At 35.3% G+C, this 26,723-nt stretch overlaps 2 protein-coding genes across 3 annotated transcripts in view; one reads left to right on the forward strand and one right to left on the reverse strand.

The window, feature by feature from the left end:
• Window positions 1-18,724: 18,724 nt before the first annotated feature.
• Window positions 18,725-21,353, forward strand: LOC104224976 (uncharacterized). 2 transcript variants are annotated; one of them, XM_009776714.2, is made up of 4 exons: window positions 18,751-18,926; window positions 19,528-19,955; window positions 20,329-20,779; window positions 20,868-21,147. In XM_009776714.2, the coding sequence occupies exons 2-4, from the start codon at window positions 19,557-19,559 to the stop codon at window positions 21,017-21,019; spliced, it is 1,002 nt and encodes a 333-aa protein (XP_009775016.1). In that variant the 5' UTR covers window positions 18,751-18,926; window positions 19,528-19,556; the 3' UTR covers window positions 21,020-21,147. The 2 variants fall into 2 exon arrangements, with proteins under 2 accessions (XP_009775015.1, XP_009775016.1); XM_009776713.2 differs by having other exon boundaries at window positions 18,725-18,926; window positions 20,329-21,353.
• A 2,801-nt stretch (window positions 21,354-24,154) lies between these two features.
• LOC104224977 (uncharacterized) overlaps window positions 24,155-26,723 on the reverse strand; it is a 92,165-nt gene continuing 89,596 nt past the window's right edge. The window contains exon 4 of the mRNA XM_009776716.2: window positions 24,155-25,548. Within this exon, the coding sequence (XP_009775018.2) occupies window positions 24,155-25,548 (1,394 nt within the window). The remainder of the gene's footprint in view (window positions 25,549-26,723) is intronic.

Here is a 26,723-nt window from a genome sequence, read left to right on the forward strand (position 1 = left end):
GCAAGTCGAATAAGATTAAGATGGGGAATCACCAATTGAGGATCTTGAAAGATGATTGACGGTAGAGGATAGGCCCCATATGCATGTCATGGCCATTAGAGTCAGTATCTGCATTTGATAGGGTTTTATTTATAGTTTCTTTTGTAAAAGAGTCATCGTTTCCTTTGTCTTTTATTTTGTTTCTGTTATCTTTCTCCTTTCATAAAAAATTTCCCCAATAGAGTCTGTCCGGTCAGAACAAGTATGAAATGACTTCAAAATATGCCATCATCTTTCCAAGATGAGATCTGACTAGTACATCCAAATGGTATAGTCAGCAAGGAACAAGCGCGAGGCCAATGTCAAAAAAAGATATCCCCAGCAAAGGGAATTGACAAAAGGATTGACGAGCGTCAAGAGAGATATCCTTGCCAAAACTTAGGTTATAAACCTCAAAGGCCAAGGCCCATGAACAGAGCAAGGAGAGCAGTGAGCATGATTGGGCGAAATCCATACTAGACTAAAAGGTAAAGGAAATGGCATTGATGCAGAAACGCATGCCACAAGGGATATTATCAAACTGGGGCAGAAAATTTTCCTTTCATTTAGAAAATTTTCTGGAAGTCAGGTACCCTCAGCTGATAACATTTTACCCCCAACAGGTAAGTAAATCAAGGGAGGTAGTCTTCGAAGGAAGAAGCTATGAAAAAAGAAAAAAGAAAAAAAAGAGAATAAAAAAAAAGAAGAATAAAAAGATAATAATGAAAAAAAAGAGGGGAAAATTCATCCCAATCCCCAGCAAGTATTCGAGGTAAGACATTTCAAGTCTTAAGGATATTTTCGGGTTCATCCGCCCTCAAATAGGATATGTCGGGTTCATCCGCCCTCAAATAGGATCTGTCGGGTTCATCCGCCCTCAAATAGGATATGTCGGGTTCATCCGCCCTCAAATAGGATATGTCGGGTTCATCCGCCCTCAAATAGGATATGTCGGGTTAATCCGCCCTCAAATAGGATCTGTTGGGTTCATCCGCCCTCAAATAGGATCTGTTGGGTTCATCCGCCCTCAAATAGGATATGTTGGGTTCATCCGCCCTCAAATAGGATATGTTGGGTTCATCCGCCCTCAAATAGGATATGTCGGGTTCATCCGCCCTCAAATAGGATATGTCGGGTTCATCCGCCCTCAAATAGGATATGTTGGGTTCATCCGCCCTCAAATAGGATCTGTTGGGTTCATCCGCCCTCAAATAGGATCTGTTGGGTTCATCCGCCCTCAAATAGGATTTGTCGGGTTCATCCGCCCTCAAATAGGATATGTCGGGTTCCTCCGCCCTCAAATAGGATCTGTTGGGTTCATCCGCCCTCAAATAGGATATGTTGGGTTCATCCGCCCTCAAATAGGATCTGTCGGGTTCATCCGCCCTCAAATAGGATCTGTCGGGTTCATCCGCCCTCAAATAGGATCTGTCGGGTTCATCCGCCCTCAAATAGGATATGTCGGGTTCATCCGCCCTCAAATAGTGTCGGGTTCATCCGCCCTCAAATAGGATTTGTTGGGTTCATCCGCCCTCAAATAGGATATGTTGGGTTCATCCACCCTCAAATAGGATCTGTTGGGTTCATCCGCCCTCAAATAGGATATGTTGGGTTCATCCGCCCTCAAATAGGATATGTTGGTTTCAGTCTTTACTTTTAAGTGTTGAAATTGGGAGCCCGCCCAGATAACAGAGGCATAAATTCAGTCTTTTTATTTTCAAGTGTCGAAGTTGGGAGCCCGCCCAGATAATAGAGGCATACATTCAGTCTTTTTATTTTCAAGTGTCGAAGTTGGGAGCCCGCCCAGATAATAGAGGCATACATTCAGTCTTTTATTTTAAGTGTTGAAATTGGGAGCCCGCCCAGATAATAGAGGCATACATTCAGTCTTTTATTTTAAGTGTTGAAATTGGGAGCCCGCCCAGATAACAGAGGCATACATTCAGTCTTTTTATTTCAAGTGTTGAAATTGGGAGCCCGCCCAGATAATAGAGGCATACATTCCACGTCTTTACCCATAGGAGATGCATTTCCTCCTAAGTTTTAGTTTTACCCATAGGAGATGCATTTCCTCCTAGGTTTGTTCAGTTTCACCCATAGGAGATGCATTTCCTCCTAAGTTCAGTTTTACCATAGGAGACGCACTTCCTAAGTTCAGTTCTACCAATAGGAGACGCACTTCCTAAGTTTATTGCACCCAATAGGAGACGCATTTCCTAAGCAAGTTTTTACCAGTAGGAGACACACCTCCTAAGAATAGTTCACCAATAGGAGACGCACTTCCTAAAGTTTAGTGTCACCCAGTAGGAGACGCACTTCCTAAAAACAGTTATCCCCAATAGGAGACGCACTTCCTAAGTTTATTGTACCCACAGGAGACGCACTTCCTCAAAGTTAAGTTTTACCCATAGGAGATGCATTTCCTCCTAAGTTGTTTTTCAAGAAAAAAAAAAGAAAAATCTTAGCCTGATGAATCTTTCTCCTAAGATACCAAAAAAACAAACAAGACCTAGTCTGATGAACCTTCTCCTAGGATCAAAATCTTAGTCTGACGAATTTTTCTCCTAAGATAGAGACCTAGTCTGGCGAACCTTCAAAAAAGAAAAATCTTAGTCTGATGAATCTTTCTCCTAAGATACCAAAAACAAACAAGACCTAGTCTGATGAACCTTCTCCTAGGATCAAAATCTTAGTCTGACGAATTTTTCTCCTAAGATAGAGACCTAGTCTGACGAACCTTCTCCTAGGATCCAAATCTTAGTCTGATGAATCTTTCTCCTAAGATAACCAAAAAACAAAAAATGACCTAGTCTGATGAACCTTCTCCTAGGATCAAAATCTTAGTCTGATGAATCTTTCTCCTAAGATACCAAAAAAAATGACCTAGTCTGATGAACCTTCTCCTAGGATCAAAATCTTAGTCCGATGAATTTTTCTCCTGAGATAGAGACCTAGTCTGACGAACCTTCTCCTAGGATCAAAATCTTAGTCTGATGAATCTTTCTCCTAAGATAACCAAAAAAACAAAATGACCTAGTCTGATGAACCTTCTCCTAGGATCAAAATCTTAGTCCGATGAATTTTTCTCCTGAGATAGAGGCCTAGTCTGACGAACCTTCTCCTAGGATCAAAATCTTAGTCTGACGAATTTTTCTCCTAAGATAGAGACCTAGTCTGACGAACCTTCTCCTAGGATCCAAATCTTAGTCTGATGAATCTTTCTCCTAAGATACCAAAAACAAACAAGACCTAGTCTGATGAACCTTCTCCTAGGATCAAAATCTTAGTCTGACGAATTTTTCTCCTAAGATAGAGACCTAGTCTGACGAACCTTCTCCTAGGATCCAAATCTTAGTCTGATGAATCTTTCTCCTAAGATAACCAAGAAACAAAAAATGACCTAGTCTGATGAACCTTCTCCTAGGATCAAAATCTTAGTCTGATGAATCTTTCTCCTAAGATACCAAAAAAAATGACCTAGTCTGATGAACCTTCTCCTAGGATCAAAATCTTAGTCCGATGAATTTTTCTCCTGAGATAGAGACCTAGTCTGACGAACCTTCTCCTAGGATCAAAATCTTAGTCTGATGAATCTTTCTCCTAAGATAACCAAAAAAACAAAATGACCTAGTCTGATGAACCTTCTCCTAGGATCAAAATCTTAGTCCGATGAATTTTTCTCCTGAGATAGAGACCTAGTCTGACGAACCTTCTCCTAGGATCAAAATCTTAGTCTGATGAATCTTTCTCCTAAGATAACCAAAAAACAAAAATGACCTAGTCTGACGAACCTTCTCCTAGGATCAAAATCTTAGTCCGATGAATCTTTCTCCTAAGATGCTAAAAAAAACATTTTGAAAAAAAAGAGTCATTTTCCTAAAGCCAGGCGCCCACCTGTATAACGAGAGGAATACATTTCAGTCCTTACATTTCAAGCATTGAAGTTAGGCGCCCACCTGCATAACAAGGGAATACATCCTAATCTAGTGTTTAGTTCACTCTCAGCACTGCACCAGTAGTATCAGTGGGCTACGATTTTGCTAACGACTCACAAACCTTCCCAGTGCAAACTGGGTTAGGAAATTTTGTTTGTTTTGTTTGTCAGGGGCCTGCCTGTAGAGCAGAAGATTGTTATATGTCAAAGATTGAAGAAGTTAGGGGTCCGCCTGTAGAACAGCGGGATCGTTCAAAGTCAAGCCGTAACCCATTGGAAGGCAGAAGGCTACAACAAAAATCCCCAGCACTCAATCCAAGATAGAAGCAACAAGAAGCTCGCCCCAAGAATGCGAGTCAACAGTCTGAGAGGGTCAACAAAAGCTAGTCACAAAAACAAAAAAAAAATGAATGAATCCAAAGCACGGAAGTGGAGAACAGATGTGATCTGCTCAAGAACTAGCGCCTACAACTAGCAAGTATCAAGGTTCAAATCCAAAGTCTGTATGAAGCACCATTCAAGACTCAAGACCAAGTTTCAGAAGACTTAAGAGATAGGAATCCTTGTAACTAGTAGCTGATAGGCTTAGTTAGTCTTTTTCAGTTTTCATTTTTGTTGTAACGACAGGACCGCGGACCGGAACCTCAACGGAACGGCACCTCGATCGGCTCTTCACCTCGGTACACTTCACTATCTCTCTCATTTCCGAACTACACGTGGCCTGATTCCTGTATAACCAAGGATATGTAGGCAGCTCGGATACCAGGGCTCGGTCACATTCCCTCCCTTTCCTGAAGTGTAGTCCGTCCAAGTAATGGTCGGGTCAAAAACACGGCTAGTCGTTCTTTGTCGGAAAACTCTTCGTGTTTCCAGTCAAAGAGGGGCAGCTGTAAGCACGTGATTTTTGACCCTCCCCGAGAATTTTCACATTTTAGTGTGAATATGTGAAATTGGGTCTAGTATAGCTATTTTAACTATTTTTACTTTATTTCGTTGCAAAAAGAAAAATTACAAAAAAAAAGTATATATATAAATTTTAGTTTATGTATCCCTCATAAACTTGAAAAAAATCAAAAATTGCACTTTATTTTGGTACTTTATATAAATTCGAAAATTAACAAAAAATATATATATAATTCTATTAATGTTTTGAAGTCATTTTAATACAAAAAATATTATTTCATATTTTTGTCTTTATTAAAAAACGAAAATTACAAAAAAATAGTTTTATTAATATTTTATAGTTATTTTAACTTTGAAAAATACAAAAAATATTACTTCATATTTTATCTTAATATTTACGAAAATTACAAAAAATGGTTTTATTAATATTTTATAGTCGTTTTAACTTTGAAAAAATACAAAAATAGTACTTCATATTTTATCTTAATATTTACGAAAATTACAAAAATAGTTTTATTAATATTTTGTAGCTATTTTAAAACCTTAAAAATATTTAAAAAAAAGATATAGTTTTGTTAAATACTAGTCTTATTTTCGGTAGTTATTTTGCTTACATAGGACTAGTTAAGCAACGTGTTCCTATTTCTCGGGTCCGGGCAAAAGAATAATATTCGGGTTCAAACTACCCGATTTTAGGCCTAATTTTCGGACCTAGCCCATAATAACCGTGTCCAGGACACGTGGGGAACCCCACCACGCGTGGGGAACATATGCCTTGAACCCCACCACGCGTGGGCTCATTTTTCTGGGCAAACCATGTCAAATACACGGACTAACACATTTGACAAAGGGAAAATTTTGGACTTTTGGTCAGAAAAAAAAAGGAAAAAAAACGGACTTTTGGATTTTTGAAGAAAATAGTACTGTTTCATCATCTTCTTCAGGAGAAGAAGGAAAAACCTACTGTCAACCTCCATAAAAACGATCCAGTTCCAACCAACGAAAAAGGGAACCACCTCCATCGTCGGACCCGACCTTCCCCTCGTCGACCACCGGCGTACACCACCCTACTCCAAAACCCTCACGTAAAACCACCCGCAAAACCTAGAAGATTACCGTCCGAACACCACCCCGTCTCCCTCCACCTCCGTCAACTGCTCAAACGACCATAACCACCGCCGAAACCACCATTTCCGACTTCTTCAAGTCAAACGACCCCCACGACCGCTGCTATCACGCAGCAGCTGCTATTTCTTCCTCGCCGGAACAGCTGCACCACCAGGTCACCTTCCACCGCGACCAAACGAACATCGTCCAAACACCACCACCAGTTCCAGCCATCCCACGCACCCCAGCAACACCCAGACAACCGCCCGTCAAGCAGTAGCCATCGCTACTGCATCGTCCAAACACCCCCTCCGTCAACTGCTCAAACAAACCTCCACAGCTGCTCCCCCACGTCCACCGTCGCCCAGCTCCCCCCAGCTCGCCTCCTTCCCCAGCAACGAACCAGTCACCATTAGCATTAGCCTGCCCAGTTGCCGCCGTTTCTTCGCTATCGTCGCGCAGTCCGTCTGAGGTCGTCGTCGGGTTGTGCTCGTGGTTTCCGGTCTGATATCGTTGAGTTTGACATCGAGGTTCCGTCATTGGAGAGGTTTCCGATAGTGGTCGGGACAGTTTGGTTGTTGTTCTCGCTTCAAACAGGTGCATACACATTTCCAAACGTGTTATATTTGCTTAAATGGAATGAAATGATGTGGATTTCCTATGCACTGTTTGTGTATCGGATTTGTTGAATGTCTTTTCCTTTGTTTCGTTATTTTAGGTAGCTATTTGACATTTTGTTTTCTTCATGTTTAAATTGTTGTTATCCAAATATTTGTCGTAATAGAGGTTTGCATGAAAGGTGTTAATTATTTAGTTTGTCTTAATAGTTGTTTATACATGTGGTAGTAATGTTGAAATTATAGTAGCAATTTTAATTCCGCGGAAAAATACTCGCTTCATCAAATAGGTTCAATCTATAACCTATGACCTCGCAAAGTAGCAAAGAATGTAGTTATTTTAGCCTTATCCTTTTTTTCCTTTTGAAAAAAATAAATAAACAAATAAATAAATAAAAATAATAATAATAATAATAAAGAATAAAATGAGACGAGCCTCGCCGAATAAAAGGGACAAATTGCGGGGCCCTCACAAAATATATGTATTAAATACTTAGATTCCGGGATGGGCCGTTTAACAAATTTCACGGCCCTCCCCACAAATAATAATGCGTTGGTTGCTTTAGGCGCATCTTAATAATGTATCTCCCTAAACTCGGGTGCACATTTATGTGACCCAAATCCAAATCTCAATGGAATCGAAATGTGTCTCTAATCACGGGTACATTGACTGTGATGTGGTATGAGATGCATTTCCATGACGTTGCAAATTCTTTTTTGAATGAGACGAGCCTCGCCAAATAAAAATGCAAATTGCGGGGCCCTCAATAATCAGTCATAATAAATACTTAGAATTTGGGATGGGCCGTTTAGTGAAGTTCACTACCTTCCCTGAAGATAATAACGCGTTAGCCTCTTTAGACGCGATTTAATTAAATTACTTTCTTAAACTCGGGTGCGCATTTCATGCGACCCAAATCCAAATCCTAAAACATCAAATAAAATATGTTTCAGATTGTGGGTGCATTTCATGTGACACAGTCCAAAGATATGTTTTAAGCGATGTTCACATTCCTAAAAATAATGATAATAAAGCGGTAAAAGATAAAATTTGCACATGGTTCATAATTGTATTAAAAATCAGATAATCAAGCCAAATATAACAGTTGAGCGACCGTGCTAGAACCACGGAACTCGGGAATGCCTAACACCTTCTCCCGGGTTAACAGAATTCCTTATCCGGATTTCTGGTACGCAGACTATAATATAGAGTCATTATTTTCCTCGATTCGGGATTAAAATTGGTGACTTGGGACACCCTAAATCTCCCAAGTGGCGACTCTGAAATAAATAAATAAATCCCGTCTCGATTGTCCTTTAATTGGAAAAAACTCCCCTCGCGCCCCCTCGGGTGCGGAAAAAGGAGGGGTGACAGTCACATCGTTTTCTTATTTTTTTCCCTCTCATCTTGAACTTTGTTATTATTAAATAATCTTATTGTATCTTTTAAGCTAAGATATAATAATAATTGAGTTCGTGATCAAATATTTAATAAAATTTTAATATATATATATATATAAGGTCTACACAAAAATTACGGAGAAATTCAAAAATAACCATATTTACAACTGGCCGTTCAAAAATAGTCCAGTTTCAAAAGTAATTGAAATTTAGCCATTTTTCATGTAAAGATAAATCTGAGCGAAAACATTGTTCAAAACCCGGAAAATATGTCAGTATATTATGTTGGAGTTCCAGCATAAGTATACTTGAACTCCAGCATATTATACTGGAGTTCCAGGATAAATATGATGGAACTCCAGCATAATATGATGGAGTTCCAGCATAAGTACTCTAGAACTCCAGCATAATATACTAGAGTTCCAGCAAGTATACCGGTCCAGTATATTATACTGGAGTTTGGAGCACCGGTGCTCCAGTCTCCAGTATATTATACTGGAGCCAGTAAAGTATACCGGTCCAGCATAATATGCTGGAGTTCATACACAGGTGCACCGAACTCCAGTATATTATCAGTCTCTGTTGCAGCAAAATAGTGGCTATTTTTCATTGACTTGGTAAACGCTGACTATTATTGAATGATCAATCCGAAAACTGGTTATACCGTATTGATCAACCACTCATCCATACCTTTTTCCTTGTTCTGTTTGGTCTCTTTTTTTTCTTGCTTCTTATTGGTTGTTAAATTGGTTGGGTCTGTTACCTCCTTTATATTTTGTAAAGTTATTGATGTATCCTTTTTTTTCTTTTTATAGAAAGAATTCTAGGAATACTTTCTCTTTTCAATTTAGTAGAAAGGGGTAATGATGTTTCATGAATAATGATTTCAAAGAAGTAAACCTTTCCTATTCTAATACTATGGACAAAAGTTTGGTTTTGGTTATAGTTCAGTCACCTAATTTCGGTTTTTTACACTTTTGGTGAAGACAACTCAAAAATTCTTTAATATTTGTTCTGGGTCAAACCCGTCACTACTCATCTTGTTCAATACTTGGTTATTTTCATGGAGAGCTTAAATTTTCAATATTTAACACCATATATCATTTAAAACAATTAAAATTATTTTTACAACAGTTGGCTGCATATATATATTTACCAAATACTGAAAAAAGCCCAGAGGTAGAACAAGTGATTGGAGGTAAAGAGGAAAAAGAAATATTTTAATAATCATGATTGCTTTTTTATACAAAATGTTGTACAATTTAAATTTTATTTAATTTGTGGCCGAAGCAACCAATGACATAGGTTGTAAATATCAAGTGGTCAGGACCTTTTCACAGATCCAAGAAATGTGACTATAAATGCGATATAAGTGCGTTGAGTAAAAAATTATCTCTAATATGATTAATTTATGTTAGCATTAAGGAGGCATTCACAGGCTGCCATGTGTCATCAATACGACTCTAATGAAGGCCTGTCCAAGGTTGAAGTGGTTCTAGAAATAATGAAGGTTGCGGTCGAAGAGTCAGCAATGATTAAGGTCGAGGAGTTATAACAGCTAGTTTGAAGATATGACACTAAAGAAAATATTCTAGTGGATATTCTCTACACATATACTATTAGGGTTTCTAGGAATACGTTCCCTATAAATAGAAAGAGACACAATGATATGGGACATGATATATTCATTTTTAAAAACACATTAACTTTATAGAGAGAATCTAGTACTATTACAAGCATACAAAAATAACTTTTCTGCTAAGATTCTTGTCTAGCATTTCCACTGGATCCAAGAACAACCTGAGTGTTCAAAGGCTCATCAATCATTCATCATTGTCAGAAAAAATATCCACAGATCTCACCTGTTTTCGGGTGACTCACACGTTTTTATTTACTTAAATGCTATTTATTACTATTTAATGTTATATTTCATCTTTTTGGATCATTGAACACGGTTATTATTGCTTACATTCATTGCCATCCAGATAAATACACAAATTATTTGTCATAATACCGATAACCTTGTCTTTAGGATATTATTATTAGCTAAGATTGATTCTTCTTTATTTAAATCTAATTAGTTGAACCAAGATCCATATTTTTGGTCAAACAGTTTGGCGCCGTCTGTGGGGATTTATTAGCTAATTTTTTTTTTGTTTCCTTTAGATCTACAGCTAACGTGAGTCAATAACCTAACAAACCCGAAGATTTTTCTCTTTCTTTACACATACAAAACCTACATGGTAGGTAACCAAAGAGAGAGGACTAAAGTGACAGGCGATTTCCCTAGCAACCTCATGAACGCTATCAAACGAGAGCTGTGAAATATTAGGCGATGATGTGACACCCACTGCCTTCCCTAAGCGCGAGAGGTCCGCCCCCTCCCCTATTGTAGCATAACAAAACCAACTGAAAAAGGGGTCTCCACGTCGACAGGAGAAAGGACGCCATCAGCTATGAAAAAGCTCCTCGAAGCATGATTGACTGATACGCTAGTAAGCGTGCTCAACAAGCCCACTCCATGCACGACTACAAAGACCGCAAGATCCCACACAGTGCAACGAGCAGAGAAACAGAGCGAACAACCAGAACCTCCAACACTAGGTATAACTTACAATGTTACTAACAGTGCAGGTAACAACGTCCTCACCACTGTTCTAAAAAGGATGGAGGAAATGGAGAATGAAAATAAAGCAATCAAAGATCAAATGAAAGAACACCAAGAAAGAGTCGACAAGATACCGGTCGCCTCTAAGCTATTGCCAAAGAGGGACGCCGGTAGGTTCGTGGAGCATTCCATACTAAAGACTTCAAAATGCCAACGTATCTCAGGATATATGATGGAACGTCTGACCCCGAAGATCATGTGACTCACTATGTCACCGCCGTAAAAGGCAATGACCACACCAAGGAACAAGTGTCCTCTATTTTGATGAAGAAATTTGGCAGAACTCTTACGTGTGGGGAATTAACATGGTACTCACAGCTACCAGCCGGCTCCATAGAAACTTTCGAGGAAATGGTCGATAAGTTCGTAACGGTGCATGTCGGAGCCAAGAAAGCTGAAACAAGAGTAAACGACATATTCTCCATCAAGCAGTCCTTGAGAGAAGTACTAAGGGACTTTCTCGCCCGATTCAATAGGGTAAGGATGACCCTACCAAACGTGTCCGAGGGGATGGCGGTTACGGCTTTTCAAAACGGGTTGAATAGAGATGGTTCGAGAGCGACTAGAAAACTGCTGAGCCGGTTGATTAAATATCCTCCAACCACTTGGGATGAAATCCATAATGCTTACTGTGACGAAGTCCGAGCATATAAGGACGGTCTCAACGGACCAACTCAGCGGCTCATCTCGGTATAAGCCGAGTCCAGGAAAGAACAAAAAGACAACATCAGAAGGGATCACTCGGTCTCACGACCCAACAGAGAACAACATCAGCCAACGAAAGGGCCCCTGCCTCACCTTCTCTCCGCTATGAGGATGGCCCATCCAGGTCGAGAACGGGGACTCACCGGAATGAGAGAGGTATGCCCCCTTATTATCTGCTCACAATTTTTGTGTCTCAATTACAGAATAGTATATGCCCTGGAGAAATCGGAACAAAGGTGAAGTGGCCACCAAAGATGAGGTTCATCCGAGCACCAGAAAATCTGACGCCCTCTGCGAGTTTCATCAGGAGTTCGGACACAAAATAGAAGATTGCATCGCTCTCGGGCAAGAGGATGTAAATATGTTGCGGCAGGGACACCTCAAAGAGCTGATGAGCGACAAGGGGAGAAACAACTTTGCCAGAGGACGTGAACACTTGTGGTTATAGGCAAAGAGTTGGGTTTTTTATTTTTATTTTTTGGTTTTTTATCCCATGTTCTGTAACAGTTTTGGGACCGCAATTAATCTGGACTCGCGCTTACGATCCATTAAAAAGAAAAGCACTTACTATTAGTAATTTTTCATTTCAGACTCAAACTCAAAATTTCTAATTACGAAAAAAGAGATCCAAATTATTTTACCATACACTCTTGATAGTAAAAGAGTTATTTGTGGATAAGTCTCTCTTATCAGTTTGGGACACTTGTGGGAGCATAATAGGTTATAAGTGAGATACTAGGATGAAATGGAGAAAAGGGCTACTAGCCAAAATATTAGGCAGAAAAACAACAATTTTTTTAATTAATTTAAATACTAATCTGTTGAATTGTTCCAAAATTTAAATTTCTTTTTTATATCGGTTTGATTAAATTTCGATCAGTGTTTTTCCTAAAGGAAAGGACAATGTAAAAGTCCTCATTTTTTTAAGATTAAGACATCTGAATCTGAATACACATCTAAATGTTAAGATGTGTGTTAAGATTAAGACATTTAAATCTGAATACACATCTGAATATTAAGATGTGTATTAAGATCAGAATACTAAATAATTAAGACTGTTTGTTTTTTAACTTCTGAATATATAAAATTTATTTTTATTTGAAAATTAATAAAAATAAATTCAAATAAAATACTAATTAATTTAATATCCTATCAATAAAATATATAGTTTTTAAAATATGATAGTTACTGATGGTAATGGCTAACGATAGTGCTTGTGAATACCGACTAGAGGCGGTGGTTGGTGGTGGTGGTTCAGGGTAGTAATTAGCGGTGATTGATAGTGGTGGCGATTATGATTGAGCATGGTGGTGGTGGCGGTGACAGTTAATAATGGTGGTGGTGGTGGTGGTGGTTTATAATGATGGGTAGTGCCGCATATGTTTGTTGATAGTGATGGTGTGGTTAGTTGTGGTAGTTGAGATGGATAAGTTTTGGTTGTGGTTGAGAATGATGGTGGTGGGAATGGTGGGGATGGTGGGTGGCGGTAGTCGATGATGGTGGCGGCTATGATTGAGGATGGTGGTGGTGGTGGTAGTGGTTGAGTATAGTAGTGGTGGGCGGCATGGTGGTAGTTGATAATGATAAGCGGTGACGACAATTAATAACGAATATGGATAATAGCATCTTAATGAAATTAAGTCTCTGTTATAGATCTTAATCATACAGACCTATTCAAACCCATTAAGTGATTGTAAAGTAAAAAAAAAAAAACACACTAAATGATTAAGATCTGAATAATTAAGATTCAGACTTTTAAAACAAATGCACTAAATGTGTGATATTTGAATGATTAAGATTCAGACATCTACTAAGTGCAAACAAATGAGGTTAGAGTCTGTTTGGTCAAACTGTCAAAAACTACTTATTTTGAAAAGTGATTTTATTCAGACGTACTTTTTTAAAAAGTACTTTTGCAAAATAGCCGTTTGTGTTTGGCCAATTATTTGAGTGGTGCTTTTTGCAAGCTCATTGTGTTTGGCCAATCTTTTAAAAAATTACTTTTACGAATCAAATTACGAAAAGGACAGTAAATGTTCAATTTGTGATTAGTATTATTTAGAAAAGAAAAATAAATTTAAACTTTATTATAAAAGAATTCAATTAAAATATAAAACGTAACGTAAAAATACACAATAACAACAACAACAATAATAACATCATCTCAGTGTAATTCCACAAGTGGGGTATAAGGAGGGTAGGATGTATGCAGCTAGAGCTGTCAAAACGGGCTAGCCCAGCCCAACCCAGCCCAAGCCTCGTGGGCTTTTAAATTTGGTGGGCTAGGGCGGGCCGACCCTCCATCTATATGGGCCTTAAAATGGCCAGCCCAACGCAGCCCTAAGAGGGCCGCGGGCTAGGGCGGGCCGACCCTTCAATTTTTTTTAGAAAAAAAATATTTTTTCAAATCTCTAGATATTTTTTCGTGAAATAATCTCTTAATCATATAAACGACTTCTATTTATTTAGAGTGTACAAGAATCTTGATATTTAACAAGGAATCTCGTAATTGAAATACAAATTCTCTATATCTCTAGCTCTTCTTTTTTTAACGTTACATGAATAATTTTTTAGTACTTTTCTTTCACTTTCTTTAAGTTCGAAAATTACTTCAATAAGTTTATATGTTAAGGTTTTTCAATTTAGGTTTAACATTATTTGTTGATTTCATCATTATAGTCCATAAATTTTTAAAATTCATGAAATTTATTAGTGTTGTCAATTTTCTTTGGGTATTAAAACTTGACATTTTTCTATACTGAAGAGCAATTTAACAATTAATAACATATTAAAGTAACCAAACTGATTATTGGCCACTTAAAGTAATATTTTCTTTTGGAAAAAATTATTATTGGCCACTTAAAACTTTCCTAGTTCGTTGTTAATTAAGCAAAAGAAAAACTAATCTTATCATACTACATGCATGTCAAAAATATAAATTATAGTTGATATGAAAGGGTAAATGAGCAATCTAAGGTTGAAAAATGAGGATTATAGTTAATATTTTTTTAGTTTTTACTTTTTAAAAATATTTAAATTTAAATTTAATTACTTTTTAATGCTTATCATAGAAAAAATAATTACATGCAGTTAATGTGAACTCAAAATATTTTTTCACACCGTCAATACATAGAAGTTATATTCTAAATACTATCTATGAGATTCTAACTAGAAATATGTTTGAAACAGATTCATTTCATGAAAGTTTTACTAATTAAAAATTATGAAGTTAATAAAAAGTAGAGAATAGATTGTACGGCAAGATTTTGCCATTTGAGATTGCTTCTATATTGGATAAAGCTAAGTATGTATCTATCCTAGTATCAACCCTGTAACCACTACTTAATACTGTTGGCTTCTTTATAATAGAGGCAAATAACCATGAATTAATGAATATAATCTTTCAAAGTTGCAGAAAATTTCTAAGCTTGATGTCAATTCCCAAAACAAATAAATAAAAGCATAGACGAGGTGGAAGCTAAACTTATTTAATTAATTGGTAATAATAAGCAAGAAAATTCCTGCCTCATTTGAGCTTTGCTGTCTATATATAATCAGCGAGGAATTTCGTTGAGAGAGTTCAAAGGTATTTAAAATTTAATACATATGTATAAAAAATAATCTTCAACCTATAGACATAATATAATATTAATTAAGATAGTTCCGTGATAAAATAGTCACAGTTAAATGCAGTGTCACTAGCAAAGGTTGTGGTTGAGTAATAAGTAATTAAGTACTACTTTATTGTTAACCAAATATCTCGAGTTCAAGCCTTGAATATGGAATCACTTCTATTAGGGAGCGCTTTGTCCCTAATTTTGTTTCTAATTTTATGATTAAAGTACTTCAAGAAAAATCTTTATATCCCTCTTGCTTCTATTAGCATTCTTAAGAAATTAATGGCTACTTTGCTTCAAGTGAAATTATATGGATTAAGATGGAACTTTCATATTATTCCAAGGTTCAAAAGCACAAAATTTGTCTGTTAGAATACCCTCAAAAGTCCTAATACTAAGTTTATGGGTTGGTTCAATTTGCAATAATCTTAATAATAATATAATATTCTTAAGTTTTAATTTGAACTAATTCTCTTTGAAATTTATTCTGCTCCAGTGGAAAATGTCAAATCCTTCTTTATATTTGCGTCTTATATGCATAATAATTCTCCGTTTGTCTCATACCTTTTGTCAATTTTGACTTTTCACATAATTAAACAAAATTAGGAAGGTTCTGTTGTTTTCTCTTTTTCATTCTTTTCTTTTTCTTTTTTAAATTTTCTCAATAATAATCATTAAAACAAGTTGAATTGTTTTGTGTGCTGTAAGTAAACTGATATAATCTAGGGTAGTTTTAAAATAATAAAAGCAACTAGTTTGGAGATACAATATACGTTTAGAATATCCTGTAAATTAAAAATCTAGTGAAAAAACGTAAGATGGAAATAATAAATACCAATATAGGGTTTAATTATTTGTTTCTTTATTCCTTCTTCAGTTGCAACTCATAAGTTTATTAATTGGAACTTTGGTAGAGTTTTTAGAGGAAGATTTGAGAGGTTTCAAGAAAGAGTTACGCTGAAACTGTTTATGTCCGACTTTTGTAGCCAAAGTTATCCGGTAGGGGTGTTCAAACCGAACCCGAAAATCGCACCAAACCGAAAAATCAAACCAAATCGATTAAAAAACCCGATTAGGTTTGGTTTGACTTGGTTTGGTATTGAGTAAAAAACCCGAACCAAACCGACATATAAATATATAAATTTTATTTATATTTTTAAGACTTTATAGTGAATTTTCTTTAGAAAATGTAGAAATATTTGGGATCCTCTCATGTATTAATCTTGAAAGCGTAAATTAACGAAAAATTATTGTTAGACGACTAAGAAAATAACTATTATGTGTTACTAAAAAAATTCTCCCATTAGAATATTTTAATAGATCATATGTTTGTCAATTTTTTTCCATATTTACTAAACATATATTCACTTATCAAAGCTTTATCTATAATTTTAATAAAGTAAGATTGAAATAATATTCATGTAACAAAAAAACCCGAAAATCCGAAAAACCCGACAAAACCGAACCAATCCAAACCGATATAGTTGGTTTGGTTTGGTTTTGATAAAAATCGAACCAACCCGGTCCATGTATATCCCTATTATCTGGTATGTAAAACGTAACATGTATATATATATATATATATATATATATATATATATATATATATATATGATGATGAATTAGCTGCGGTGTGTGCACAAAACACCACATTTTGTCGAGTGAAAATCATTTACATCCCCCAAATTTACTCTAAAAATCAAAGTCATCCTTCAACTTTGAACAATTGTCATTTTCATCCTTTTATCCTACGCAATATCTATATTACCCTCGACATTTTTGACTTCCCATATATGTTTATTCTTATGTTAAAAACATTATATTTTATTATATATTTAATGTAAGTTCAGTAACATTATAAATAATTAATCATATTATAAATTTATTACAAAATATATTGCTATTTTCATAATATATATATTAAAATGCATATAATTTATGTCGGTGCGTGTGATTTTAAGTTCCACTATTTTTATTATTTTCTATGTGTATATAAGTTTTTGAGTTCTGACTGTTATTACTAGATTTTTCTAAATTATAATTAAAGTTCGTGTAAAATGTAAATAGATAGTTTCTACAAATTTATTATAAAATTTACCTCTATTTTTCGACATTATATTTTTATTACTTGCATTTTATAATTTATGAAATTTTTACTCTCTTTTATTCTCAATTTTGTAAATAGATGAGTTTTGATTGTTATTAATAAAATTATTGATACGAGTAAATTATTTATTGTAATTTCTTATTTTTCTCATTTATTTCACTATTGAACATCATTAACTTATATGCTTGACTATTACTTTTCACTTTTTTTGGTTTCGAAAAAGTTTTTTGAATTTGTCTATATGTTAGTCAATAACATAAATTAAAATAAGAAAATTTCATTATATTAAAGAATTAAAATAAGAGATAAAATTTGTAGAGAGTAAAATAGGTAAGCAAAATGATAATTATTCAAAGTTGGAGGTTGGGTATGATTTTTAAAGCAAACTTGGGGGATGTAAATGATTTTCACCCCACTTTAATTCCGCTATTATCATGCCCCAATTACTTTTGCTTAAACAGATAAATATTGATGATTGATGAATGCTAATTTACCACTAATTACTTTCTTATACAAGTCTTTGCTACTCATAATGCAAGCTGTTACGACATTGTAAGCATACATTATTTTTTATTGTTTATGTTTTTTGTTTAGACCGTCAAAGGTACTTGCAGGCTACATTAAAACTATTTTACCTATTTGTCTAACAAATTACTTATCTTCATATATTGCACGAGAAATTTTCTCGTGACTCGCTCTAATAATAATTTAAACTTTAAAATTATCTTTAATGGACATTTATTAACTTGAATTCCAACTCATGACTATCACTAAATATCACCACAGTTCCCTATTTACCCCTTATACTAATAAATCTTTATTACTCCATAACACTTTCAAAAGTAATAGTACTATTATTTTCATTTTATATAGCAATTTCTGAGTGAATAGTTTAACGAATTTAGGAGTCATTCATTTAGAGACAAACTTCTGAAGTTATTATAATGCAGAGAATGTAATGTTGGAATTAATACGCCGAATAATTTTGTGCATATACTTTTCCTGGTAAATGGGTTCATTATATTAAAAATGAAATAAGTATTAATATATAATATAAAAGGTAATAATTTACCTTTGTTTTAAAATTGAATAAAAATAAAAAGATAAAACCAAAGTTACCCAATCTTTAGGTGCTTTATCATTGTGAAGTTATTTCTGCCTAAGTTATTCCATGTTGAATCTGCTAAAAAATAATACAAGAATTGAAAAGTAAATTTATACCTATATTACTTATTTACTTATATGAAAATGGAATACCAACCAAATATAATATAAACTTATATCTAATTTTATCCCATTATTATTTTCTAGTTTAAGTAATTTCAACGACACTATGTATTCTAAAAGCAATGAAGGATAAATACAAAACAAAGTCAACATTTTGATATATTCCAACGAGAAAGTGTGTCATATAAATTAAAACGAATGAACTAAATTTTAAGGTAAATTAACTTTTTACAGAGAATATTTCCATGTAATACCAAATGGACATGTAATTAGTTGTAAACACAAACGAAAAAAATAAAAAAGAAATTAATATTCTTGAAACAAACAGGAAAAGCGTGCATCGTTTCATGGGGCCCTTTAAGTTTTTTCTGGTGGATCAAATTTTGGAATAAATCATCATTATCTTCCAATAATACCCTTCTCTCTATTTTTCTTTTTCTCAAAAATTATTTTCTTTTCTTATTTAATTTTCTTCCCCAACAAAAACCAAACCCTAGAACACAAAAATACCATTTACCCAAATCCGACAAAGGGAAAATTCATTTAGTTTCTTTGAGAAAATCAATTTTATTTGCGATCAACAACTTCATAAGCTGAAGCATTGCTTCAATTTCAAGAAAAGGTCTTAAATTTCATGTCTATTTTTTCAATTTCCCAAACCTAATTTATCGATTTTTTGGTAAAATTTTCTGGTTTTTTTTACCATTCCCTGCAATTCATTCATAAAGTTTTAAGCTTTCTTATTATTATTTTTTATTCTCTATTTTTTGTTCTGTTTTATACATATGTTCTGATTAGTGCCTACTCTAGTTTGTTCCTTGATTTTTTTTTTTTTAAATTTGATCAATGTGTTTTCATCAAGTATTTTGAAATTTATAGTACTAATTATTATTTTTAAATTTTGTGGTTTACCTTGAATATTTTTTTTTTAAATTTTTTGAGCTTTGATTAGAGTTTTTGTTCTTGCTTCCTGTATATATCTGAGAATCATATTGATGAAAAATACACTCTTTTTATGGGTAAATTTATTTTATTGGAAAAGAAGAAACTTTGTTAATATTTCTCTCTTTATATATCACTTTACATTTAGTTAATCATGTTGTGATTTAAATGCCATTTTTGCTTGTTTGTGGTTTTGATCTCATATTAATTCTACCTGGACAAGCATTTGCTTGGTTCCTATGTATAACTCTCATGTTTTTCTTTTTCTTTGTGAAAATCAGGTTATTAATTGTTGGCTAAATCATAGGTCATGAGGTTTAAAAAAGGAAGTAAAGTTGAGGTGATGAACAAGAACAATTCGCCCGTATCTTGGACTCCCGCTGAGATCCTCTCTGGTAATGGGCATACTTACTCTGTTAGGTATGATTGTTATCGTGGTATGGAAAGTGAAATGACGGTCGAGAGGGTTGCAAGGAGGGACATCAGACCGTGTCCGCCTCCTCTAGAGGGTGTGCAGAATGGGGAAACTGGTCAAATAATCGAGGTGTTCGATAACTGTTCATGGAAAACTGCCAGAATTGTGAATGTTTTGAACAGAGGCTATTATTTGGTACACCCAACTGGGTGTCCTCAGGAGATTAAGGTTCACAGATCAAACACCAGAGTGCGACAATGTTGGCAAGATGAAAAATGGCACTTGATCGGAAAGGCAAGTCTTCATTCTGACTCTGCCTTTCACCCTTCTCCTAGTGCTCTTATTTTTCTCCTTTTTTTTTTTTTTGGTTTTGAGTTTTGACCTTATTTGCGAGTAATGTAGAATTACAGAAGAAATTAAGCATCCCACTTTTACTATCTTATCTGTTGAGTTTTATTAGATAGAGTTTCTTGATGGTGTTGGTATTTGTTAAGTTTTGCTGTTTAAGAGTTTTCCCCCTTTAGACTAACCTCTCTTTAACCATTCTAATCATTGCTTTATCCCTTATTTTGTTGGTTGTTTTATCATTGTCTAGTAAATGTATTAGTGGAAAGATAACCCTTCTTTTTGATGCATTTCTTGACCCTGTCTTGGTTTTCACTTACAGGGATCTGGTACCTGTGCAAAACCTGACCAGCTTTCTGCTCAAAAACCTTGTAAAAAGTTGAGCCTGGTCTTAAGTGCTAGGAATGGTTGTCATGTTAGAGACGGAGATTTAGCTGCTCAGGGAAACATTAAAAGGCAGAAGTCTCATTCTAGCTCTTTGATGTCACTGAAAAGGGTGTCAGACGAATCATCTAGAAACATTCAGGAGGTAGTGGCAGCTGAGAGAGGTTTTAAGAGACAAAGAATAGTTCCGGCTTCCTTAGGAGGCAAGACACATGTTATTGCCAAGTGCAAAGGAAATATGATGGATGAGAAGTGTGTGGGTGCTTCATTTAACAATTGGTCTGATGAATATTACGGATTGAAACCTACAAAAAAGAGTGGTGCCAATGGCTATTCCGCTGCCAGAATTGGAGAATCTAATGATTCTGATAGTGATGCATGCTCAGTTGGTAGTTGTAGTATTTATCATGAGAGTCCTGATAAAATTTCTAGCTTTTCAGCCGAAATTCATTGTCAAGTACCTAATCTTCTGTGCAGTGATGCAGAGTCTTTTCAAGGTTCAGCAGAAGCACATGAGGAGGAAAGCTGCCGTCTTTCTTCGGAGGATAATGTTGCAGCAAGTATTCATGAGCTGGAGTTGCATGCTTATCGCTGCACTTTGGAGGCATTGTATGCTTCTGGTCCCTTGAGTTGGGAACAAGAAGCATTACTAACAAATCTCCGCATCGCACTCCATATCTCAAATGACGAACATTTGACGGAGCTCAGGACTTTAATTTCTGCTGGAACTGGTATTCATGTCAGTTGATAATTAATTTCTCCATTTTGGCTTTCTTTTTGATGGTAGGACCACATCCATGTTTTGACTTGAGTAGCATTGTAAAGGCATGAAAATAGGTGACACATTTGTTAATTCTGTCTTGGTCGTTAACCTCCACCATTGTAGACAGTTGCGCCATTTGTAACTATGTTATCTTGCCATATATTCTTGGAAAGAAATCTACTTAATTGTTCTTAAATTCATACTTTGAACTTTGTAACCAATATTTTTTCTGTAGGACTTCGGGTTATTTCCAGTATCATCATTGAACTGTAAAAAAAATCACTTTTCCCTGACTTCTGATCTAGTCAATGACATTCCTGCTATGGAAATGTCAAAGTCTAAATGTTACAACCCAAAAGCTATCTTCAAGGTGGTGGAGAAACATGTAAGAATGAAGCAGTCAGTGTTTCCTGAATAATTGTTTTCTGAGTTGAAAGAAACCAACAGTAGATCCATGTGTAAGGAAACATTTCATTTTTAGGATGTCATGTACCTATCAATAAAATGGAGGATCATCTTTATGATGCAAATAAAATAAGTCTATTATCTTTTCCTACTTCTGAAGCTTCTAACCGAGCACTGAAATTGGTGAAACCATTGCACTTTGTTGTAACATACTTATGGATTTTATTTACTTATTTCTTTGGTCTCCTCGCAATCTGGAAGCATATGGATTTATTTTCTCAAAATCCTTATTCACGGAGCATGTGCATTTTCCAGGGCGACATTGGGATGCATGCATCCTTTGCCTCCTAAAGTCCAAAGATGATGCTTGCATTTGCAGCGCCTCTCCTGGCCATAGAGAGGACTCATGCAACGTCTATCCCTCAGATAAGACAATTCATGGCTTGTTATATTACTGTTGTACAGCATCATGATTTGTTTTGTCAAGTTAGCTTCAACATCTTATCATGGTTTTTGCCAAAGATAGCGAAGTTATTAAGCTGTCAAAACTATAGTACATGATCTTATAACATGTCTGTGTATTGCTAGCTATCTGATAGAAGTTGTGCTTATTTACCACTAGACAATCAACTCTTTAATACTGAGAAATTGTATGTGATTTCATTTTAGAGACATTGGTCAGAAAGATATAGATATCTATTCTTCGTTGGCTAGTATAGAGAGAGTTTACAAAAGTGAAGTTCTTTTAAACAAAAAGTGAACTGAAGGTGGTTAGAATTAATACCCGTAAATGAAACTAGCAATACTCGTGACTTAGCAGTTGTAAGAGTTGTGTGATTGCTAGCCTCTGTGTAAAGCGGGGATTATTCCAATCATGATGGGAGTTTGTTAATGACCAAATGCTGTTCATCATTTGAACTTTCTTGAAGTGGTTTTGGCTTGACTTAATGTGATTCTTCCGTTACATTATCTGTGGATTTAACTTATACGCACTACCAACTTAAAGATTTTAAGAGTACCCTTGTAATTCATCCTGTTATAGCAGGTTGGTTACCATGTTTTTTACTTGGTTACCAATTAATCATTATCATAGAGATTTACCACCATATAAATGACCTGATTATGTAAATACTCATATTATTTACGTTGCCAGTGCATAGAACTTAAACTCGTTATTTATTCTTGACTTGAGTGATGCTGCTTTATGGTGAATGAGAATACCATGACAGTCCAGGGATGTTGAAAATCACATTTTTGTCTGTGCATGGACTGAAGACACATGGTTCATCTGGATAAGAGATTTTGTGGCAAGTCTACTGTTTTATTGTTGTTCTGGTGATAGAATTTCCCTTTTTCTTTTTTTTGGCGTATTGTTTCATGTTGTTTGCTTCACTTGTTTGCTATCAAGTGTTTCAGTAGCTGATGCTGAGTTCTACGTACCTCCCATTTTCATGGCTCTCATACTTTTGAGGTAAAGAGGATGTGTAACCTGTACAAATTAGGTCACATGTACCGTTGCTCCTTAATATATTTTGAAATGTTTAGATCATCTTATAAAAATTAAGTAATTATTTAAGATGTCCAATATTATTACTTTTATTTAACTACATATATTGATTCATTTATTTATTTTGTGATTGTAATTTCTACATTCAAATTAAATAAATAAATAATTAAAGTCTTCCATAGTAAAAGTTTAAACTTAGTTATTTATTCAAAATAATACTAGTGGTATAGTGAACCTTATGCGTTCTTTCTGTAGTTTGACACTCAAATATGCGTCTCTCCCCCCCCCCCCCCCCACACACACACCTTCTCAATCGAAAACCTTATTTAAATCTTTGCCGAAAAGAACAACTCTCTCTCTCTTGAAAACTTAATTTATATCTGTGCCGAAAAGTGCATATTTTTATATTTAAAAATAACTTAATTATAAACTTCTTATCTAAATCTTAATGAAATGATTTATAATCATGCCAATATATATGTTTTATTTTAAACCATAAAATTTAAAAGTCTTTCTTTCTTAAAGACTTAAACTTCATGCGCAGTCACAACCCAATCAGACATAATCGCATAAAATGAGACTTAGGGAGTATGTTTTTTTTTTATTTTTTGGTTGGGTTTTCCAACCAGTATTTGATACTCGCATTGGAATTCGATTATATCTGGATTCATGCCGCGTAGGGTCTCATTCAGGGGAAGCGCTCCCAAGAATTTTTTCGGAGTATGTTTCATTACGTCGGACCTCTATTACTGCTTTTCAAAGACAAATCCAACCAATGATTTCCTTGGACAAATTCATTGAACAAATTAAAGTTAAAGGAACAAAGAAAGAAAACCAGATAGAGGAGCTTTTGAGCAAAGTATAAGGCAACGAATTTGTCAAACAAACTAAAAGAAGACATCAACCTGAACTCTTTGTCAATATTAGGGAATTAATTTGTGTTTGATTACTACTTTCAACATGACCGGAGTTTTCTTTTTTATTTAGGTTTGTCGCCACTCTTTCTTGTTGTTAACAATTACCATAAGCACTAACACAAACAAAACAGAAAAAGATAAAATGTAATCAAGGCTCTTTTTTCTTTTCTTTCTAAAATAGTTTTCCTAAGTAATAATTATGCCTTAATGTTTTCTTGTAAAGCTTATGCAACTCTTCCACCACCTCATCAATGTCATTTTCTCCATTTTCTCTCATTATCTCACTAAATTCATTTACTTTTTCCCTCAATATCTCTCCACTTTTCTCTAACACCACTTCTCTTACAACCCTAGCCACCTCTTCTTTGCCAAGATTTCCTTCCTCATCTCTATGAATTTCCATTCCTACCCCTACTTCATTTACCACTAACCTTGCGTTTAGTGGTTGATCATGTTGCATGGGCATAGCTATAATTGGAACACCATAATTAAGCGACTCCATTACTGAACTCCATCCACAATGACTCACAAATCCTCCGATACTCGAATGCTCCAAAATTCTTCCTTGTGGTGCCCATCCTTCAATTACTATCCCTCTATTCTCTACTCTCTCAAAATACCCTTTTGGTAAAACCTCTAAAATATTCTTTTTTTCTCCCATTGGAAATCTAACTACCCATATGAAATTCACCATGCTAAGCTCAAGTCCTAGTGCAAATTCTTCAATTTCCTCATTGGACAAGAAACATTCAGACCCAAATGAAACGAAAATCGTCGAACATTTTTCTTTCTCATTGAGCCATTCAATGATCTCACAATGTTGCTCACCATCTTCTTGATCAATTTCTCGAACGAGAGGGCCAACTGGAACAAACTTTTTCTTGAACAAAACTGAGAGGTAATCGATATATTTGCCTTCGAGCTCTTTAAAAGTCTTGATCAAGACGATGTCATGTGATCTTTCAAAACATCTCGTGACACCATTTTTCTCATCAATGCCATCATTCTCAAGCGAATCGAATATTTCCTTGTTTTTCCTATGCTCATGATCACGAAAAAAGATTTCGCGAAAAGGGTAATCAGAAATTGGATTATTATTCCTACCATGATAATGATAACTATTTGACGCAGCACCAGGAGTGAGAAATAGGACAGCTGGGATATTCAATGTAGCAGCCATTGTTGGAATGCATGGCTGGAGAAAATCATAGATGATTAAATCTGGTTTTAAAGTATCAAGAATTGTAAAAAAATCAGGTTTGGACATGAGAAATGCCTTTTTTAAAGTGTTCATGAGATGGGGTGGAAGGCCATTGGTTGTGTGAAAATGAGGAGGAAGTTGAGGTAAATTTGGTAGTTGGATTTCCATTAACTTAATACGTATGGATTCTTTCACAGAAAGTCTTTGTTTGAAAAAAGTGAGATTTACTGGTGTAGTAAAGAGGTAAGTGATGAAATTTCTCATTGAAAGTGCTTTTGCTAGCTCTAGAAATGGGCAGATATGACCATGAGCTAGCCATGGCAACATCACAATTCTAATGTTTTTCATTCTTGTTTCCATGATCACTTAAAATTTCTTGGACAAATACTAATGGATTTATATGTAAATTATCTAAACAATGGATAGAAATGAAGATTATAACGTGGCAAATGCAAAGGGGAATTTGATAACGTGGATGAATTGAGGATAAGAACTGATGGGAGTTGCGGTGAGGTTCGTTTTTTGTGTAGAAATTCTTGTTTCGAAAAATTGGTTGGAACTTCAGTTGTTGAGAAAGGTTTTGGACTTAGTTAAAACTTGGAAAGAAAAATTTAATTTTGTATCCAAACAGATTGTCTAGAGATTTGACCAAGGAAATCTGCATATAAGATGATTCATATATGGTGCAAGAAATATACAGGAAAAATCTATAACTTTGAAAAGAAGGGTCTACCTCTTCCCATTTATATAAGCCTTGGTGTTCAGAGTTATCTGATATTAAATAATCGTGGGTGATCAGATAATCTGTAACCCCCTCCCACCCTACCTACCCACACACACCCCGCCCCGACCCGAATTTTTCTTTACATAATAGTTCTTGCTTCCTACCCATGCATGTTTCTCCCCCAGACATACGTTAGTATCACACCGTAGACCCTCACTGCAATGTTATCTTCCTTATTAATGAACCAGAACACAATGCATAGATCAATATTCTTCGATACTCCATGACCAGCTGATGCGTCATACTATAATCATCACATACATAACCGTTGTCCTTTGTGTCGATAATATGGAACCTCTTCCCCGAGTGTTTTTACATAACAGTTCTTGCTTTCTACCCATAGTTAGCATGTATCTCCCCTGACATGCATTAGTATCACATCATAGACCTACCACTGCAATACTATCTTCCTTATCAATGAATCAGAACATAGTGCATATTGCTCAAACAGTGTGACATGCTATAATCAGCATCGCATTTTGTCTCGACAATATGGAACCTTTCAACATCTCCCCTTCTTTTTAGGGTCATATTGCCCAAGCCTTTCCACTCTCGCTCCCTCCATAAGACCCTCTTTATCTTTCCTTCTTGGAAAAGAAAATAAGAAAGGATTATTTTTCCCCGGTAGAATAGTCAAGGTATGCACAAACTATGTTGAATATTTATTACAAAAAAAAGGTCTATATATCTTCAATATTTTATCAACAAAAACCTTTTCGGCTTTTCCTCTTGAATTACATATTGTCAGAATTGAAC

The sequence above is a fragment of the Nicotiana sylvestris genome, chromosome 5 (assembly GCF_000393655.2).
Source record: "Nicotiana sylvestris chromosome 5, ASM39365v2, whole genome shotgun sequence".
NCBI lineage: Eukaryota > Viridiplantae > Streptophyta > Magnoliopsida > Solanales > Solanaceae > Nicotiana > Nicotiana sylvestris.

Coding starts and splice junctions, on each gene's coding strand:
- LOC104224976 (XM_009776713.2), top strand. CDS start 19,557: ATGAGGTTTAAAAAAGGAAGTAAAGTTGAGGTGATGAACAAGAACAAT. Junction 19,956..20,328: donor AATGGCACTTGATCGGAAAG/GCAAGTCTTCAT, acceptor TTTCACTTACAG/GGATCTGGTACCTGTGCAAA.